Source organism: Gopherus evgoodei, chromosome 6 (assembly GCF_007399415.2).
Source record: "Gopherus evgoodei ecotype Sinaloan lineage chromosome 6, rGopEvg1_v1.p, whole genome shotgun sequence".
NCBI classification, from domain to species: domain Eukaryota; kingdom Metazoa; phylum Chordata; order Testudines; family Testudinidae; genus Gopherus; species Gopherus evgoodei.
Genome location: NC_044327.1, coordinates 110209417 through 110228765, shown reverse-complemented (window position 1 = coordinate 110228765; position 19349 = coordinate 110209417). Strand labels below are relative to the sequence as shown.

The 19349-nt window shown below is 46.2% G+C and overlaps 1 protein-coding gene across 4 annotated transcripts in view; it reads left to right on the top strand.

Annotated features, from left to right (window-relative positions):
• Positions 1–19349, top strand: part of NIPBL (NIPBL cohesin loading factor) — a 328437-nt gene that overhangs the window by 293570 nt on the left and 15518 nt on the right. For all 4 annotated transcript variants that reach the window (XM_030567521.1, XM_030567520.1, XM_030567523.1 and 1 more), the window contains 5 exons: positions 7566–7702; positions 10894–11034; positions 11394–11487; positions 11607–11761; positions 12059–12149. In XM_030567521.1, the coding sequence (XP_030423381.1) occupies positions 7566–7702; positions 10894–11034; positions 11394–11487; positions 11607–11761; positions 12059–12149 (618 nt within the window). The remainder of the gene's footprint in view (positions 1–7565; positions 7703–10893; positions 11035–11393; positions 11488–11606; positions 11762–12058; positions 12150–19349) is intronic.

Genomic DNA, 19349 nt, shown 5'->3' with positions numbered 1-19349 from the left:
TCTACCAGCCTCTGGAAGGTGGCGGGTGCATTTCGAAGGCCGAAAGGAAGGACATTGAATTCATACACCCCCGCATGGGTGACGAATGCTGACCTCTCCTTGGCAGGTTCATCTAGCGGTACTTGCCAGTACCCCTTGGTTAAGTCTATTGTAGAGATGAACTGGGCACGTCCCAACTTCTCCAATAGCTCATCGGTGCGTGGCATTGGATAGTTGTCCGGACAAGTTACCGCATTTAGCTTACGGTAGTCCACGCAAAAGCGTATTTCCCCATCTGGTTTGGGTACCAGGACCACTGGAGATGCCCATGCACTGGTAGATGAGCGGTTTATTCCCATCTGTAGCATGTTCTGGATCTCCCGTTCTATAGCAGCTTGGGCATGAGGAGACACCCGGTAGGGTGGGGTTCTGATTGGGTGAGCATTACCTGTGTCAATGGAGTGGGATGCCCGTTCAGTCCGTCCTGGGGTGGCTGAGAACAATGGGGTGAAGTTAGTGCACAGCTCCTTGATTTGTCGCCGCTGCAGACGTTCCAGGGTGGTTGAGAGGTTCACCTCTTCCAGGCCACCGTCTTTTTTCCCGTCGTAGTAGACACCGTCAGGCCACTCAACGTCATCTCCCTGGACTGTAAACTGACAAACCTGTAAGTCTCTGGAATAGAAAGGCTTGAGAGAATTAACATGGTACACTGTAGGCTTTAGTGAGGAATTGGGAAATGCTATGAGGTAGTTTACAGTTCCCAGGCGCTCTTGGACCATGAATGGCCCTTCCCATGATGCTTCCATCTTATGGGCCTGTTGCGCCTTCAAGACCATAACCTGGTCTCCTACCTTGAAGGAACGTTCTCTGGCATGTCTGTCATACCAGGCCTTTTGCTCTTCCTGAGCATCCTTTAGGTTCTCTCTAGCAAGGGCTAAAGAATGTCGGAGGGTGCTTTGTAGGTTGCTTACAAAGTCCAGAATGTTAGTTCCTGGAGAAGGCGTAAACCCCTCCCATTGCTGCTTCACCAACTGTAATGGTCCCTTAACCTCGTGACCATACACAAGTTCAAATGGTGAGAACCCTAAACTGGGATGTGGTACTGCCCTGTAGGCAAACAGCAACTGCTGCAACACTAGGTCCCAATTATTGGAGAATTCGTTGATGAATTTTCGTATCATGGCCCCCAAAGTTCCATTGAACCTTTCCACCAGGCCATTGGTTTGATGGTGGTACGGGGTGGCAACCAAGTGATTCACCCCATGCGTTTCCCCCAGTTTTTCCATGGTCCCTGCCAGGAAATTAGACCCTGAATCTATAAGGATGTCGGAGGGCCAACCTACCCTGGCAAAGATGTCTGTTAGGGCCAGGCACACAGTGTTAGCCCTGGTGTTGCCTAGAGCTACTGCTTCCGGCCATCGGGTAGCAAAGTCCACTAAAGTCAGTACGTACTGCTTTCCTCTGGGCGTCTTTTTTGGGAAAGGGCCCAGAATATCCACAGCTACTCGCTGAAATGGGATCTCAATTATGGGGAGTGACTGGAGAGGGGCCTTGACCTGGTCTTGAGGCTTTCCCACTCTTTGGCATACCTCACAAGACCGGACATACTTGGCAACGTCCTTGCCCATCTCCTCCCAGTGGAAGGACTTCCCCAACCTGTCTTTGGTTCTGTTCACCCCAGCATGGCCACTGGGATGATCATGGGCTAAGCTTAAGAGCTTCCCCCGGTACTTAGTTGGAACCACCAACTGTTTTTGCGGCTGCCATTCTTCCTGGTGTCCACCAGAAAGAATCTCCTTGTATAAAAGTCCTTGGTCCATAACAAACCGGGATCGATTAGAAGAGCTGAGAGGCAGTGGGGTGCTCCGTGCCGCCGCCCAAGCTTTCTGAAGGCTGTCATCTGCTTCCTGCTCGGTCTGGAACTGTTCCCTTGAGGCTGGGGTCACCAGTTCTTCCTCAGACTGTGGACTTGGGCTTGGTCCCTCTGGAAGCAATGTAGGTGATGGGGTGGTTTCCGTTGCTGGTGAACCACTCTCCGCTGGTGCACCTGAGGGTATTTCAGGCTCTGGCTGAGCCTTTTGGGTATGGCTGTATATTGCTTCTGCCAGTTCTGGCTCGCTGGCGCCCTCTGGCGTTGAGTTTGAAGATGTGGTTGCAATTGCTGGTGCGGGTTGCTGTTCCAGTTCCGGGCCTGGGACTGGAGGTGCTGTGGCTGTTTCAGTGGTTGGCATGGAATACGGGTCCACTACCTCTGTCTGGGTCTCTGGTAACACAGACGGGGCCTCTGTGGACGGCTTAGGAACAGGAATGGGTCTGGAAGCTTGCCTGGTTTGGCTACGTGTAACCATTCCCACTCTCTTGGCCCGCTTCACCTGGTTGGCCAAGTCTTCCCCCAGTAGCATGGGGATAGGATAATTGTCATAGACTGCAAAAGTCCACATTCCTGACCAGCCTTTGTACTGGACAGGCAGTTGAGCTGTAGGCAAGTCTACAGCTTGTGACATGAAGGGGTAAATTGTAACTTTGGCCTTTGGGTTGATGAATTTGGGGTCAACGAAGGATTGGTGGATAGCTGACACTTGTGCCCCCGTGTCTTACCACACAGTAACCTTCTTTCCGCCCACTCTCAAATTTTCCCTTCGCTCCAAGGGTATCTGAGAGGCATCCGGGCCTGGGGATCTTTAGTGTGATGGTGGTGTAATGAATTGCACTCGCATGGTGTTCTTTGGACAGTTGGCCTTGATATGTCCCAGTTCATTACACCTAAAGCATCTTCCATCTGATGGGTCACTGGGCCGAGGTGAGTTACTGGAGACTGGTGAGGTGGACGAATAGGGCGTCTGTGGCTTGACTTGGGTTGTATGTGGGGTCTTTGGCTGTCCTCGGTTGTAGGGTTTATGGTCGGTGTGCCCCCTGGGGTATTCGTTCCCCTTGACCGTAGCTTTCTTGCTTTCTGCCACTTCCATCCATCTGGCTCCAATCTCCCCCGCCTCAGTGAGATTTTTGGGTTTTCCATCTTGTATGTACCGTGTTATGTCCTCAGGAACACCATCCAAGAACTGCTCCATTTGTATGAGGAGGTGCAGTTCTTCCAAGGTTTTAACATTGTGTCCTGATATCCAGGCCTCATAATTTTTCCCAACGTAGTAGGCGTGTTTGGGAAATGACACATCTGGTTTCCACTTTTGGGTTCTGAAGCGCCGACGGGCATGATCCGGGGTTATCCCCATTCTGTATCTGGCCTTGGTTTGAAAAAGTTTATAGTCATTCATTTGCTGCTTAGGCATTTCAGCTGCCACCTCTGCTAAAGGTCCACTGAGCTGTGGCCTCAATTCTACCATGTACTGGTCTTCAGGGATGCTGTACCCAAGACAGGCTCTTTCAGAATTTTCCAAGAAGGCCTCGGTGTCATCACCTGCCTTGTAGGTGGGAAATTTTCTGTGATGTGGAACCATAATTGGCGAAGGGTTGTTAGGATTGGCTGGCACATGCAGCCCAGCTTGCGCTAAGTCCAGTTCATGTTTCTCTGTTTTTCCTTCTCTTCATTTTCTTTTTGTTGTTTTTCCATTTCTCGGCGGTGGGCCGCCTCTTCTTCTTCTTGTTTCCTTCTGTGGGCCACCTCTTCTTCTGCTTGTTTCCTTCGGTGGGCCACCTCCTCTTCTTCTAGTTTTCTTTTGTGTGCTGCCTCTTTGGCTGCCAGTTCTCTTTGGTAGGCTGCCAGTTTGATGCTTTCTTCCTTTTCTTTCAGCTCCACCTCTTTTTGTCTTTTTTCCAGTTGTCGCCTGTGTTCAGCTTCTTTGAATTGTTCTTCGGCCTCAATTTTTTCCTTAGAAGTCATGGTTCCTGTTTTCTTGTGTTGGGGTGCCCTCCGGTGTTTATCTTCTGAACTGCAGGCTCTGTTGCCTCCTGGGGTCTGCCTAGCAACAGTGCTTTTGCCCTTTGTTTTCAATGTAAAGCAAACCAGAAAAAAAACACTTTATTTGCATGTATATAGTGCTGGTAATGACTCTCAATGGGAGTGCTATTGTCACAAAAGACTCTTAATAGCCCCTTAATGGGTTCTTGCTTAATATGCAAGCCACAAACTGCCAGGAGAGAGCAGAAAAAAAAATTCTCTTTGGTTCCCTGTTAAAACCAAACTGTTTTCTCTCTGCTAAAAAGCCCCTAGCAGAGAAAAGAAAATAAAATATTCCTACTGGCTTCTGGATTCTGTCTATCCCGTAACCGCTGCCACTCATGTCATAACTCTAGTCCCAGATTTGGACCTTAGCGTCCAAAATATGAGGGTTAGCATGAAAACCTCCAAGCTTAGTTACCAGCTTGGACCTGGTACTTGCTGCCACCACCCAAAAATTTAGAGTGTTTTGGGGCACTCTGATCCCCCTGAAAAACCTTCCCTGGGGACCCCAAGACCCAAATCCCTTGAGTCTTACAACAAAGGGAAATAAATCTTTCCCTTCCCCCCCCTCCAGGTGCTCCTGGAGAGATACACAGAAGCACCTCCGTGAATCTAAGCAGAGGGGAGTCCAGCCTCTGTAATTCCAGTCCTGAAAACAAAAGCACTTTCCTCTTCACCCAGAGGGAATTCAAAGTCAGACTAGTAAATCTAGCCCACACAGACCTCCCCCTGATTTCTTCCTCCCACCAATTCCCTGGTGAGCTGCAGACCCAATTCCCTGAAGTTCCCCACTAAAGAAAACTCCAACAGATCTTAAAAGAAGCTTTATATAAAGAAAGCTTTATATAAAAGAAAGAAAATTACATACAAATGGTCTCTCTGTATTAAGGTGACAAATACAGGGTCGATTGCTTAAAAGAAATATGAATAAACAGCCTTATTCAAAAATACAATTCAAAGCACTCCAGCAACTATAGACATGTAAATACATGATCTCTGTACTCACAACTTGGAACAGAAGATTAGAGAGCAGGAAATAGAAATCACTCCTCATAGCTGAGAGAGCATCAGGCAGAAGAAAAAAAACCGCAGACACAAAACTCCCTCCACCCAGAGTTGAAAAATCCTGTTTCTGATTGGTCTTCTGGTCAGGTGTTCAGAATACTTCTTTCCAGGTGAAAGAGATGTTAACCCTTAGCTATCTGTTTGACATTAGGTCAAATTACAAAAGATGAATATAAACAAGCAACACAAATATGTATTAGAACTTAGAAAGACCAAGGCACAAAATGAGATCAAACTAGCTAGACACAAAGGGTAACAAGAAAACATTCTTCAAATACATTAGAAGCAAGAGGAAGACCAAGGACAGGGTAGGCCCGTTAGTCAGTGATGGGAGGTGGGGAGAGAAACAATAACAGAACATGTGGAAATGGCAGAGGTGCTTAATGACTTCTTTGTTTCGGTTTTCACCAAGAAGGTTGATAGTGATTGAACATCTAACATAGAATATGGAGGGGACCTCAGGAGGTCATCTTGTCCAACTTCCTGCTCAAAGCAGGACCCATGCCCAGACAGATTTTTGCCCCAGATCCCTAAATGGCCCCCTCAAGGATTGAGCTCACAACCCTGGGTTTAGCAGGCCAATGCTCAAACCACTGAGCTATCCCTCCTCCCCCCACCCCAGCATAGTAAATGCCAGTGAAAATGAGGTAGGATCAGAGGCTAAAAGGGGGAAAGAACAAGTTAAAAATTACTTAGATAAGTTAGATGCCTTCAAGTCACCAGGGCCTGATGAAATGTATTCTAGAATACTCAAGGAGCTGAGGAGATATCTGAGCCATTAGCAATTATTTTTGAAAAGTCATGAAAGACGGGAGAAATTCCAAAAGATTGGAAAAGGGCAAATATAGCACCAATCTATAAAAAGGGAAATAAGGACAACCCGGGGAATTACAGACCACTCAGCTTAACTTCTGTACCCAGAAAGATAATTGAGCAAATAATTAAGCAATCAGTACGCAAACACCTAGAAGATAAGAAGTAACAGTCAGCATGGATTTGTCAAGAACAAATCATGTCAAACCAGTGTGATAGCTTTCTTTGAAAGGGTAACAAACCATGTGGATAGGGGGAAGCAGTAGACATGGTATATCTTGACTTTAGTAAAGCCTTTGATACTGTCACACATGACCTTTTCATAAACATACTAGGGAAATGCAAGCTAGATGGAGCTACTATAAGGTGGGTGCATTGTGGAAGGGCATAATGAGTGGGGTCCGGTTCTGTTCAATATCTTCGTCTATGATTTAGATAAAGGCATCGAGAGTATTCTTATAAAGTTTGCGGATGATACCAAGCTGGGAGGGGTTGCAAGTGCTTTGGAGAGTAGGATTCTAATTCAAAATGATCTGGACAAACTGGAGAAATTTTCTAAAGTAAATAAGATGAAATTCAAAAAGGGGAAATGCAAAGTACTCCACAGTGCTACTTAAGCCTCAAATGGAGTATGGTATCCAGTTCTGGGAGCCACATTTCAGGAAAGATGTGGACAAAATGGAGAAAGTCCAGAGAAGAGAAACAAAAATGATTAAAGAAACAAAAATGATGTAACCTATGAGGGAAGATTGAAAAAATTGGCTTTGTTTAGTCTGGAAAAGAGAAGACTGAGTAGGGACATAACAGTTTTCAAGTACATAAAAGGTTGTTATGAGCAGGGAGGGAGGGAGAAGAATTGTTCTTCTTAACTTCTGAGGATAGGACAAGAAGCAATGGGCTTAAATTGCAGCAAGGGAGGTTTAGGTTAGACATTAGGAAAAACTTCCTGTCACCGTGGTTAAGCACTGGAATAAATTGCCTAGGGAGGCTGTGGAATCTCCGTCATTTTTAAGAGCAAGTTGGACAAACACCTGTCAGGGCTGGGTCCTGATAATACTTAGTCCTGCCATGAGTGCAGAGGACTGGGCTAGGTGACCTCTTGAGTTCCTTTCCAGTCTATGATTCTATAAGATGGCTGAACTGGGAGTAGTTGCTGCCTTCCTCCCCTCTCATCAATCCACATTCTCTAAGACTTGACAGACTGAACTGCTTCAACATAGTTAGAAGCAAAGCTGCTATTTATAAAGTGCAAAGGGATTGCAAAGTACAGAAATTAAAAAGTTTACAAGGGACCTCACAATCTGCTGAAGTTCAAATCCAATAGCAAAAACCTCCAAAATTAATCATCAGCTTTCCCAAAAATGCTCAAAGGAACGCTCATGTTCACTTGCTAATCTCATTAACCAAGCTACATTTTGTGGAAACTTCTCAATGACCTAAAAACAAAACAAATTATTTCATATTAGGAAAGTTTTTGTTATGAGTCCAAGTTTTGTTTGCATTATTCTGTTTTACATTCATTACAGAATCATTGGCTGAGCCTGTGGCCTGGAAAAATAAGTGGTTTAAAAATAAATGAAAACTTCAAAGGAGCTTTATTATTTTGCATATTTTCTTGATAATGTGCTTATATTTTTGTCTGCTAATCCAAGTTTTCTTATCTAATGAGGAATTTATATGCCATTTTTTTCAAAGATACGTTATCAGTGAAAGTGATTTTTATATGCTGTGTTTATTTGCTATCCGTTTTTTTTATTGACAGAACTGTCCTTGAATTGAATATACTTAATGTATTTTCTAATTTTTGCAGACTCTGACAACAAGGGTGTGAATTCTGGTCGCTTGGTAGCTTGCATAACCACTTTGTTCTTATTCAGCAAAATCAGGCCCCAGCTAATGGTCAAACATGCCATGACCATGCAGCCATACCTTACCACTAAATGTAGTGTAAGTATAGGAAACTAAAGTCTTCTTACATCTAAATAATTATGGAACTCAAGGGTTATCTTAAATGCATGATGAAATTGAGGGTGGGAGTGTAAAAAACAGCAATAATATTTCCATTACATGGCTGTTTTCAGTCCTGAAGATATGAGAACCTTTTGTAATCCATATATCTCTAATAGGAGTGGGTTGGGTTTTTTTCAAAAGTATTGGACGCAGAGAAATGTCTGCCTTCAAGCTTTTTTCTTTCTTCTCAAAGGATGAACTGCAAAGGTTTTGTTAAAAATTAAAAATGTATTTATTAAGGTCTAAAAATGAAAATAAGTAGAAGAGTGTTATATTTTAAATGTATTTAATCTTTATTTTAATAATATTTACGTCCTGGTTTTGTACACTCCTCAGCAGAAAATTACCCATGTGCCATTATGGTATGACATTTCAAATAATCATACAATTTTGCATAAATATATTAATATTTAACGCAACTATTCCCCCTTAAAGTTCAACTCACTTATTCACCATTTGCCCTATATTGGATAGCCGTTCAATTTTATGTATCTATCCTGTTAATTTCAATTTTTATCCTGCTTTTGATGTTTCCAGTTACCACAAATACATAATCAAGCTTAATATTATAGTAACTGTTAGCTAGTTTCAATCATTTCACCTCAGTCATTTTTTTTCTTCAAAACTAAAAATCCCAATTTTGTGAGTTTTTCATATGTAAATTCCATTCCCTTTCTTTACTTTACATTTACATTGCTGCTTATGGTAGCAAGTTGGCAAGGAACCCATTGTTAATGTTGCTGTTTGTATAAGGTTTTGTGTAAACTACTAGGGTGAATTCCTGGCCCCTTTTGGAGTAAATGGTAGTTCTGTCACTGACATCAGAATTTCACTTCTGGTCTTTTGATCTGAGAAATTCTGTCATCATCTTAATCGTCAGTTAAGGTCTCTTCCCATTCACCTGCCTGTGGATGGAGGACATCATGATAGTAAGCCTGTCATCTAGCAGTATCTACAAAGTACTTTTGGTATTGTACGATGAGATGTTGTCTCTTCTGATTGAATAGTATATCAAGCTGTCCTGAGTGGGGTGGAGGGGATTTAAATGCTGCAACTACTACACAAGCTTCAGTTATGCAGCTTGAGGTGAATCCTAAAATCATTTAGCTGGTATCCCATTGTGATTAATGGGATGCACATTGGGAAATTGTAACTTCTAGTGTCAAATGGTTAACAAAAGACTTTAGTGCATATGAAGTAAACTGGCAATCAATACTTGCTTTGAGAATTTCTTCTCTAGATTCCTCAGCTATGACATGTGAACTACTTTAGGCCCACTAGCTAGTAATGTTTCATCAGATCAGGTTTTTTAAATCATGGTTTCTGAAATGTTCTATGCTTGTAGTTAAATCACATTCAGCCCCATTTAATCTTCACCTGTTGCTAGTACCTGGTATCAGCAATTGGTCATTCTCTAGGACAGTGGCTCTCAACCTTTCCAGACTACTGTATGTACCTCTTTCAGGAATCTGATTTGTCTTGCGTACCCCCAGGTTTCAGCTCACTTAAAAACTACTTGCTTACAAAATCAGACATAAAATACAAAGTATCACAGCACACTATTAATGAAAAATTGCTTACTTTCTCATTTTTATCATATTGTACTTACATTTCAGTGTGTAGTATGTAAAGCAATATAAAACAAGTAATTGTCTATATGAAATTTTAGTTTGTACTGACTTCTCCAGTAAAGCGAGGCAAATATCTAGATGAGTTGATGTACTCTCTGGAAGATCTCTGCATACCCCTAGGGGTACACGTACACCTGGTTGAGAACCACTGCTCTAGGGAAGACAAGCCAGAAGAGTTCAAAGATTCATTCTAGGGCTTCAAAGGAATAGTCAGAATCCAAAGTCCTACTCGGCCTGTGTGGAATACTCCCAAGCTTCAAGATGAAGCAGCATCAGTTCTGATGTATCATTTTTGAGAATTTTGTTACACTCAACCCCAAACTTCTTCTTTTCAGTGCTGAAATAAATTAGGTTGCATTCCTAGCCTATCATGCTGACCATGTTACCTTCTCCTGGAGTCCCTGTTCAGGTTCCTCCTCCTTCATTGTATATAATGCAAGCTTCTTTGTTTGTCCTTTTAAAGTCCCTACTAACTAAAGTTTTTGCTGACTACTTTTTGAAAACCTATGGAGCTTTTTAAACAGAGAAAATAATAAGAAGCTGTTTAATACTTTGCTGAGTAGCTTTAAATAACATTTTTTAATTTACCTACTCTTCTCCCTTAAAACCAAACCCTCCCACTTGTTCTTTCTCATTCTCCTTTGATATTTCCCCTCCAGTCCCCATAGATCTTTACTGTTCCCATACCATCCTATAAGTGGCTGGAAGGGAGAAACTCTTTGCAACATAAAGAGGGTCCAGAGCCCTTCCTCTCCACCCCACGTAGCCACTCTAGAGAACTTAAGTGATACAGAGGGATTTACATGGACCCTGTGTCTGGGGGTGAATATTATCAATTGCAAATATATTAAATCCATGTCAGTTATCAAAATGTTACATTTTATTAAACTGTATATACCTGTGTATTAAGGTATATAGGTATGTACCTTTTTCACGATATGTTATCAAATATTTAAATTCAGAAAACCTAGTTACTCTGTATTTCCTCCTATGTGTAGAACTAAAATTAAGCAGCAGTTTTCCTGTTATGTTTAAGATATATCATGAAATGTTTTGTAATAATTAATTGCAAAATAATTACCAAAGACGCTATTAAGACTATTTTAACCATAAAATAAAACTTACCTTTCACATCAATAACTTTTATCTTTACCAGAACAATTATTTCACCTGGATTCACTTATTTCCTAGTGAAAAAGTATTGGATTAGTAATTAGAGATAAATTTGATTATCATAGCATAGCAATACTTTTGAACTTGGTAACAAATTTAAATTGTTATCTTTAAACCCTTAGCCAAACTTTTTGTACCGGGAAGTGCTACAGCATACCTAAAACATACTTCAGAGAAAAGTTAAATCCTTGAATATCAGTGTATACTTTTATTGAAAAACTGTAATTAAGTTATTCTCAAACCTGAAATAAAATTAGAAATACTTAGCTCTTATATACGGAAAATGGTGAAAATGTTTAATCATTGTAAATGTTATTCTTACAGACCCAAAATGATTTCATGGTGATCTGCAATGTTGCAAAAATCTTAGAGCTGGTGGTGCCATTGATGGAGCATCCAAGTGAGACCTTCCTTGCCACTATTGAGGAAGATCTCATGAAACTTATAATCAAATATGGCATGACGGTAGGATTTAATTTCTACTTTTTATATTAATGTTTTTGGTTCAGTTTGATATGGAATATGTAGAAGTTATTTAAAATGAACACATGAACATTTCTTCCCTATTAATGTTTGAACGGCAGTTATGAAAAACTGGCTATCCCTGTGAACATTCTTGATCTTCTGGAGTTTGTGTATTTATTATTACACTTTAGTTGTTATGTACTTCGTCTGAGATTTTCAAAATAGTCTTGAAGACTTAGACCTTTATTTTCCATTAGTTTTAAATGAATAATATGTTTTTATATCTCTAAATTGCTTTGAAAAATCTCTATCTTGACTTCTAAATAAATGGTTATAAATATTTTCTGTCTTATTTTCAGGTAGTGCAGCACTGTGTGAGCTGTCTTGGGGCTGTTGTAAACAAGGTTACTCAAAATTATAAATTTGTATGGGCCTGTTTTAATAGATACTATGGTAAGTTAAATATCAGAGCGTATATATATATTATTAAACAATTTTATAAAAATTTTGGTTATGCTTGTCATTTCAGGAGTGCAGTATTTGCTATGATTAAATCTTTTCTCTTATTTTAGGTGCACTTTCAAAATTAAAAAGTCAACACCAAGAAGACCCAAACAGTACTATACTTACAGCCAATAAACCAGCACTCCTTAGATCTCTTTTCACTGTTGGAGCACTGTGTCGCCATTTTGATTTTGATCAGGAAGATTTTAAAGGCAACAGTAAGGTAAAATACACCGTGTTTACCTTCTCAGTGTCCTGTGTTTAAAAGGGTAAAGTTAAAAAATGTAACTTGTAAATAGAACAGAATAGGTTTGGTAATTTGAAACAATGAAGTAAAGTCTTCACAGTGAAACTAGACTGTACTTGTAATTTGCAACCATTTATTTTATTTTGAGAAAGCTCTGGTGTCAGTGATGTATGTTTCACTCTGCAATTAGGTTTTTAAGATTGTTTTAAGTAGAATCTAAAAATTAGCTGTTGCTTTTTAAGTCATCAATATTTTTTGTTTTGATTTGGCCAGGTTAACATTAAGGATAAAGTACTTGAACTGCTGATGTATTTTACAAAACATTCAGATGAAGAGGTACAAACAAAAGCTATAATTGGTTTAGGTAAGAATTACCATGTTTTTTTGTTTTTAATTGAATCTGTAATTATGCATCTCAGGGGATAGTATGTTTAGTTTGGGTTATTTTTCCAAGAAGTTGGTTCATTTAAAAAGCTTTGGCATCTTTTTTTAAGGGATATGTACCTAATTAATATTATCTGCACATTTTGGTTGCTTTTTTTTTAAATTTTAATTTTTTTGTTCATAGAGATCTTAAATATACTTCCCTGCATGTCTGAAGATATTTGAACATAGTCTGTAGCAAATTGGTCAAAAAGGGTCTCTTTTCTCTTTCGTGTGAAAAATACTCTGTGTGTGTGTGTGTGTGTGTGTGTGTGTGTGTGTGTGTGTGTGTGTGTGTGTGTGTGTGTGTGTGTGTGTGTGTGTGTGTGTGTGTGTGTGGTGTGTGTGTGTGTGTGTGTGTGTGTGTGTGAGATTCTTTAAAATCTCCAAAAGTATCAGATTTCTAAACTAATGGTACCATCATTTTTCGAAATGAAAGTAGTTTATAATCTGCTGCTACTTGAGTTTCACACCCCCTAGGCATGAAGTTCAAAGGATTATTAGCAAGCCAAAAACATCTGGGAAAGTCTTAGGTGATGCAACCATGAGTCAGTCCTCAGCTGAAGTCAATGGCGTTATGACAGTTTACAACAGCTGAAGATTGTCCCCTTAGATGTCAATGGGCATTAACTTACATAGGCCCTGACAGTTCCTTTCTGGATAATGGCCAGCGAGAAGTTTGCCACTTCTTGCAAGTTTTGACTTGCCTACAAGGGTCTGAGGCTTTCTGCTCCAGATGTGTACTTCCATAGAAGTATGGAAATCTTAAATCCTTACTAGCAGACCAAACATAACCTCTTAGGAGTACTACTTTATATAGAGCTGTGTTAAAGACACCCAAATAATTTATTCTTCTTCGAGTGTTTGCTCATATCCATTCCAGTTAGGTGTGCGTGCGCCGCGTGCACGCTCGTCGGAGACTTTTTACCCTAGCAACACTCAGTGGGCCAGCAGGTCGCCCCCTGGAGTGGCGCCGGCATGGCGCCTGATATATACCCCTGCTGGCCCGCCCGCTCCTCAGTTCCTTCTTACCGCCCATGTCGGTCGTTGGAACTGTGGAGCACGCCTAGCCGTTCTCCACCTCCCTAGCGTTTCACTCTTCTGTAGTATAGTGTATATAGTTCAGTTATTATAGTGTTAGTTGTAGTTATAAAGTTAAGTAAGTATAGTTGTAAATAGTTATACTGAGGATCGGGGGTTCGCCCCTTTTTCCTCCCCGTGGTGCCGGGGCCCATGCCCGGTTCACCCGGCTTTAAGCCTTGTGCGGCCTGTCATCGGCCGATGCCAACAGGAGACCCGCACGACTCCTGTCTGAGGTGCCTAGGCGAGTCCCACCTTTTGGACAAGTGTCGGATCTGCAAGGCGTTCAAGCCCCGAACTAAGAAGGAGCAGGACAGTCGCCTGAAGCAGATCCTGATGGAGGCAGCGCTGACTCCCCCACCGTCGGCACTGACTCCGGCACCGGGACCAAGTGTCGCCTCCGCTCCGGACCGCCCGGCGCCGGCGAGGGCTCCAACTTCCCGCTCAGCACCGGCCTGGCACCCTAGCCGGCACCGCTCCCTCTCCCCGAGGAGCAAAAAGCACAGGGCTCCTGCGGTGCCTGCAACTGCACCACAGTCAGAGCGTGCCTCGAAATCTGACCGCTCGGCACCATCATCTGCCGCGGCACCGAGCATCGCTGCACTGCCGACCCCGGCCCCTCAGAGACCGTTGAGTCCGGTGCCATTCAGCTCCCGGGTGAGGACAGGGGTCGAGCTCGTCGCGCCCTCCACGCCGGAGATCTTCTCAGCAGCACGCGACATCATTGCATTGACAGAGCCCGAGCTGCCCCAACCCCCGGCACCGCCGGTGCGGGTTATACAATCGCTGGGCAAGCCTGCCATGGTACGGCCGCATTCGCCAGGCACTACCAAGCAGCTGTCCCGATCTAAATCGAGGGACCACTCACAGCGTCACCGCTCGAGATCTAGACACCGCTCGCAGTCCCGGGACCGCTACCTGCGACACCAGTCGTACTCGCGGCACCGACGTTCATACTGCAGCCGATCCTGGCACGGCAGTGGACGGCACCGGTCGACCTCCCGGCACCGAGCCGGTAGCAGGTCCCGGTCTAGATCACGGTACCGCCATGACTCCCGGTACCATTCACCGGCACCGCGCAGCGACGTCGGGATGCGCAGAGGCCTGCCACAGTCATCGGCGGCTCCTCCCTGGCCTTCGAGGCACTCGTCCACTTCGTCCCATATGGACAGCGCCTCTTACGGGGGTTCAGATGTGCACGCCCGCAAGGACCAGGGTCCACCTCAATGGTCCTTTTGGACGCCCTGGGCATACCACCAAGCCCAGGGTGAACCTTCGGGACAAGCTCGCTCCAACCCATCGGAGCGTCGTGCACCAGAGGCCACAATCAGTCGGCTCCCCCCCTCAGGTACGGAGGAAGACCCCACGGATACCATGGGGCAGCAGGATTCCCGGGAAACGGAGGCCCCTCTGGACGAGGCTTCAGTGCAAGAACCGCTTCTCCCTGGGGTGTCTTCGTCTACCGGATGAGGCGGTAGCGGGCACGTCTTCATCAGGGCCCCCGCCAATCGATCTCCGGGCACATCAGGACCTGTTGAGGCGAGTGGCCCAAAACATAAACCTTCCTGTAGAGGAAGTCCCGGAAGTAGAGGACCCGGTAGTAAGCATCCTCTCAGCGAAGGCACCGACCAGGGTAGCCCTCCCCTTCATTAAGTCAATTCAGGCAAAGGCGGACACCATCTGGCAGTCTCCGGCCTCCATTCCACCCACTGCCCGCGGCGTGGAAAGGAAGTATATGGTACCATCCAAGGGGTATGAGTACCTCTACGTACACCCCGCTCCCTGCTCCTTGGTGGTACAGTCAGTCAATGACCGGGAACGCCACGGCCAACAGGCTCCTGCTCCAAAATCCAGGGAATCCAGGCGCATGGACTTGCTGGGACGTAAAATTTATTCTGCTGGAAGCCTTCAGCTCCATGTGGCGAACCAGCAGGCCCTCCTGAGCCGTTACAGCCACAACACCTGGGAGGCTGTCGGCAAATTTGCAGAGCTGCTCCCTCAGGACTCACGACAGGAATTTTCATCTCTCCTGGAAGAGGGCAGGAGGGTCGCCAGAACCTCGCTACAGGCGTCCTTAGATGCCGCAGATTCAGCAGCGAGGACTCTGGCGTCAGGCGTAGCCATGCGCCGTATATCGTGGCTGCAGTTTTCCGGACTACTGCCGGAGCTGCAATAAACGATCCAGGACCTGCCATTCGACCAGCAGGGCCTCTTCTCGGAAAAGACGGATCCCAGGCTACAGAGCCTAAAGGATAACTGGGTCATCATGCGTTCTCTGGGAATGCACACGCCCCAGACTCAGAGAAGGCCATTCCGCCCCTACCATCAGCGCACTTACCCCCCGCCTCGCCCCAGACAAGACTTCAACCGGAGACGATGCCGGCCAAATCGCAGACGACAGTCAGGTCCTCAAAGGGGTAACACTTCCGGGTCCGAAAAGCCACCGCAGGGACCCAAGGCGAACTTTTGAAGGTGCGCCCGAGAGCAGTTTACCAATCCCCTCTCTGGATCCACTCCATTTCCTCAACCGCCTCCGCCACTTCCTACCATCATGGTCCCAGCTGACTTCGGATCGTTGGGTCCTGAACACGGTGCAGTTTGGTTACCATCTTCAGTTTGTTTCTCCACCCCCCTCCCATCCTCCCTCCTCGTCCCTCTTCAGGGACCCCTCTCACGAGCAACTTATCGTCCAGGAGGTTCACAAGCTCCTGTCCATTGGGGCTATAGAGGAGGTGCCAAGGGAGCTAAGGGGCAAGGGGTTTTATTCTCAGTACTTCTTAATCCCCAAGTCAAAAGGGGGCCTACGACCCATCCTGGACCTGCGAGGCCTGAACAAATTCATCAAAAAGTTCAAGTTCCACATGGTAACATTAGGAACCATCATTCCTTCCCTGGATTCCAGAGACTGGTACGCCGCTCTCGACATGAAGGATGCGTACTTCCACATTGTGATCTTCCCCCCGCACAGACGGTATCTCCGCTTTCTGGTGAATCAGGACCACTACCAGTTCATGGTCCTCCCCTTTGGGCTCTCCTCGGCCCCCCGGGTATTCACCAAATGTATGGCGGTCGTCGCTGCTGCCCTGCGACGTCGTCGTATCCATGTCTTCCCTTACCTCGACGACTGGCTCGTCCGAGGCACGTCGGAAGAGCAGGTGACCAGACACATCGCCATCATCACGGAGCTGTTTGCGAGCCTAGGCCTGACCATCAATCCGGACAAGTCCACTCTGGTGCCTACGCGGAGCATAGAATTCATAAGGGCAGTGCTGGACTCCAACCTCGCGATGGCCAGCCTCCCTCGGCACCGATTCCAAGCCATAGTGTCCATGGTCACAAGCCTGCAGGCCTTCCTGACCACATCTGCTCGAACATGCCTCGCTCTCCTGGGGCACATGGCCGCATGCACCTTCGTCACCAGACACGCAAGACTCCGCATGCGCCCGTTGCAGACCTGGCTCGCGTCGGTCTATCGACCACGCAGGGATGCCATAGACACAATCGTAACGATTCCACTGAATGTTCTAGGCTCCCTAGGCTGGTGGACAATGCCCTCCCAAGTGTGTGCGGGCCTACCGTTTCACGCCCCACAGCCATCAGCGTCCCTGACAACGGACGCATCATTGCTGGGCTGGGGGGCGCACCTGGGGACCCTGCATACACAGGGCCTGTGGTCACAGAGAGAGTTGACTCTTCACATCAATGTGCGGGAGCTACGGGCCGTTCGCCTAGCATTCCAGACATTCCAACGCCATTTGCACGGTCGTCGTGTTGCGGTATTCACGGGCAACACAACGGCCATGTATTACATCAACAAGCAGAGCGGGACCCGGTCCTCCCCGCTGTGTCAGGAAGCAATACGCCTGTGGGACTTTTGCATAGGCCACTCTATTCATCTAGTGGCCTCCTTTCTCCCGGGAGTGCGGAACACCCTGGCGGATCACCTGAGCAGATCCTTCCTGTCCCACGAATGGTCCATCCGTCCGGACGTCCTCTATGTCATTTTCCAGAGGTGGGGGTTTCCCCAGATAGACCTGTTCGCCTCCAGATCGAACAGGAAATGCCAGGTGTTCTGCTCTCTGCAGGGTCGCTCCCCAGGCTCCCTGTCGGACGCGTTTCTCATACCGTGGACGGGTCGCCTTTGCTACGCCTTCCCACCCTTCCCTCTCGTCCATCGAGTCCTGATCAAGGTCCGGAGAGACAAGGCCCGCCTCATCCTGATCGCTCCGGCGTGGCCGCGGCAGCCTTGGTACCCCATGCTGCTTGATCTGTCCCTGGCGAATCCGATTGCCCTACCTCTTTGGCGGGACCTGATCACGCAGGACTTCGGCAGGATGCGCCATCCGGATCTACAGTCCCTCCATCTGTCTGCATGGCTCCTGGCTGGTTAAGCCAATCCGAGTTGCGCTGTTCCGATGCAGTACAACAAGTGTTGTTGGGCAGCAAGAAGCCTTCCACGCGTTCAACCTGCCTAGCGAAATGGAAACGCTTCTGCTGCTGGTGCAGTCAGCACAGCCACGATCCACTCGCCGTACTAGTCCCCACCATCTTGGACTACGTGTGATCTCTCAAGCAGCACGGCTTGGCGATCTCCTCCCTACGCGTCCACCTCGCGGCTATATCCACCTTCCACCCAGGCGAGGCTGGCAAGTCCGTCTTTTCTCACCCAATGGTGTCAAGATTTATCAAGGGCCTGGAGCGGCTCTACCCCCAGGTCAAACGGCCTACCCCTACTTGGGACCTGAACCTGGTTCTAACCAGGCTCATGGCGCCCCCCTTCGAGCCCGTAGCCACATGCTCGCTGCTGTACCTATCCTGGAAGGTGGCCTTCCTAGTCGCTATTACATTGGCCCGGCGAGTCTCGGAGCTTCGGGCTCTGACCGTGGACCCTCCGTACACGGTGTTCCATAAGGACAAGGTACAGCTGCGACCGCACCCGGCGTTCCTCCCTAAGGTCGTTTCCGCCTTCCATATTAACCAAGACGTCTTCCTGCCAGTCTTTTACCCAAAGCCGCATTCATCCCGAAGAGAGCAACAGCTCCACTCCTTGGACGTCCGAAGAGCTCTCGCGTTCTACATTGAGAGAACAAAACCCTTCCGGCGTTCACCACAATTGTTTGTGGCAGTAGCAGAACGCATGAGAGGCATGGCAATCTCCTCCCAGCGTATCGCATCCTGGGTCACGTCCTGCATCAGGACATGTTACGACTTGGCCAGTGTGCCAACGGGACCCCTGACCGCCCATTCTACCAGGGCTCAGGCTTCCTCGGCCGTGTTTTTGGCTCATGTCCCCATACAGGAGATCTGCCGTGCGGCCACATGGTCTTCTGTGCACACCTTCGCATCACACTATGCGCTGGTACAGCAAGCTAGAGACGATGCCGCTTTTGGCACAGCGGTTTTGCAGTCCACAACGTCTCACTCTGACCCCACCGCCTAGGTAAGGCTTGGGAATCACCTAACTGGAATGGATATGAGCAAGCACTCGAAGAAGAAAAGACGGTTACTCACCTTTGTAACTGTTGTTCTTCGAGATGTGTTGCTCATATCCATTCCACACCCGCCCTCCTTCCCCACTGTTGGAGTAGCCGGCAAGAAGGAACTGAGGAGCGGGCGGGCCAGCAGGGGTATATATCAGGCGCTATGCCGGCGCCACTCCAGGGGGCGACCTGCTGGCCCACCGAGTGTTGCTAGGGTAAAAAGTCTCCGACGAGCATGCACGCGGCGCGCGCACACCTAACTGGAATGGATATGAGCAACATATCTCGAAGAACAACAGTTACAAAGGTGAGTAACCGTCTTTTTTCAGGCGGAGGCAGACCAAAGGTGAGCTAATTCTTAAAAGAAAATTGTGAGATAGCAAATTTTCCCTCTCTCCCATCTGAAACATTTGGATTTAATAAGTGGTAAGGAAAATTTATTAGGGAAGATGAGAAGAATTTTCCGAGGGAATTGTGGGTTGTAGACCCATTTAAATCAGTGAGTGAAGGAAAGAAAGTTATATATCAAAAATACTTCTTTACTTTTAAAAAAGGATTTTAAATTTAATCAGATTAGCTTA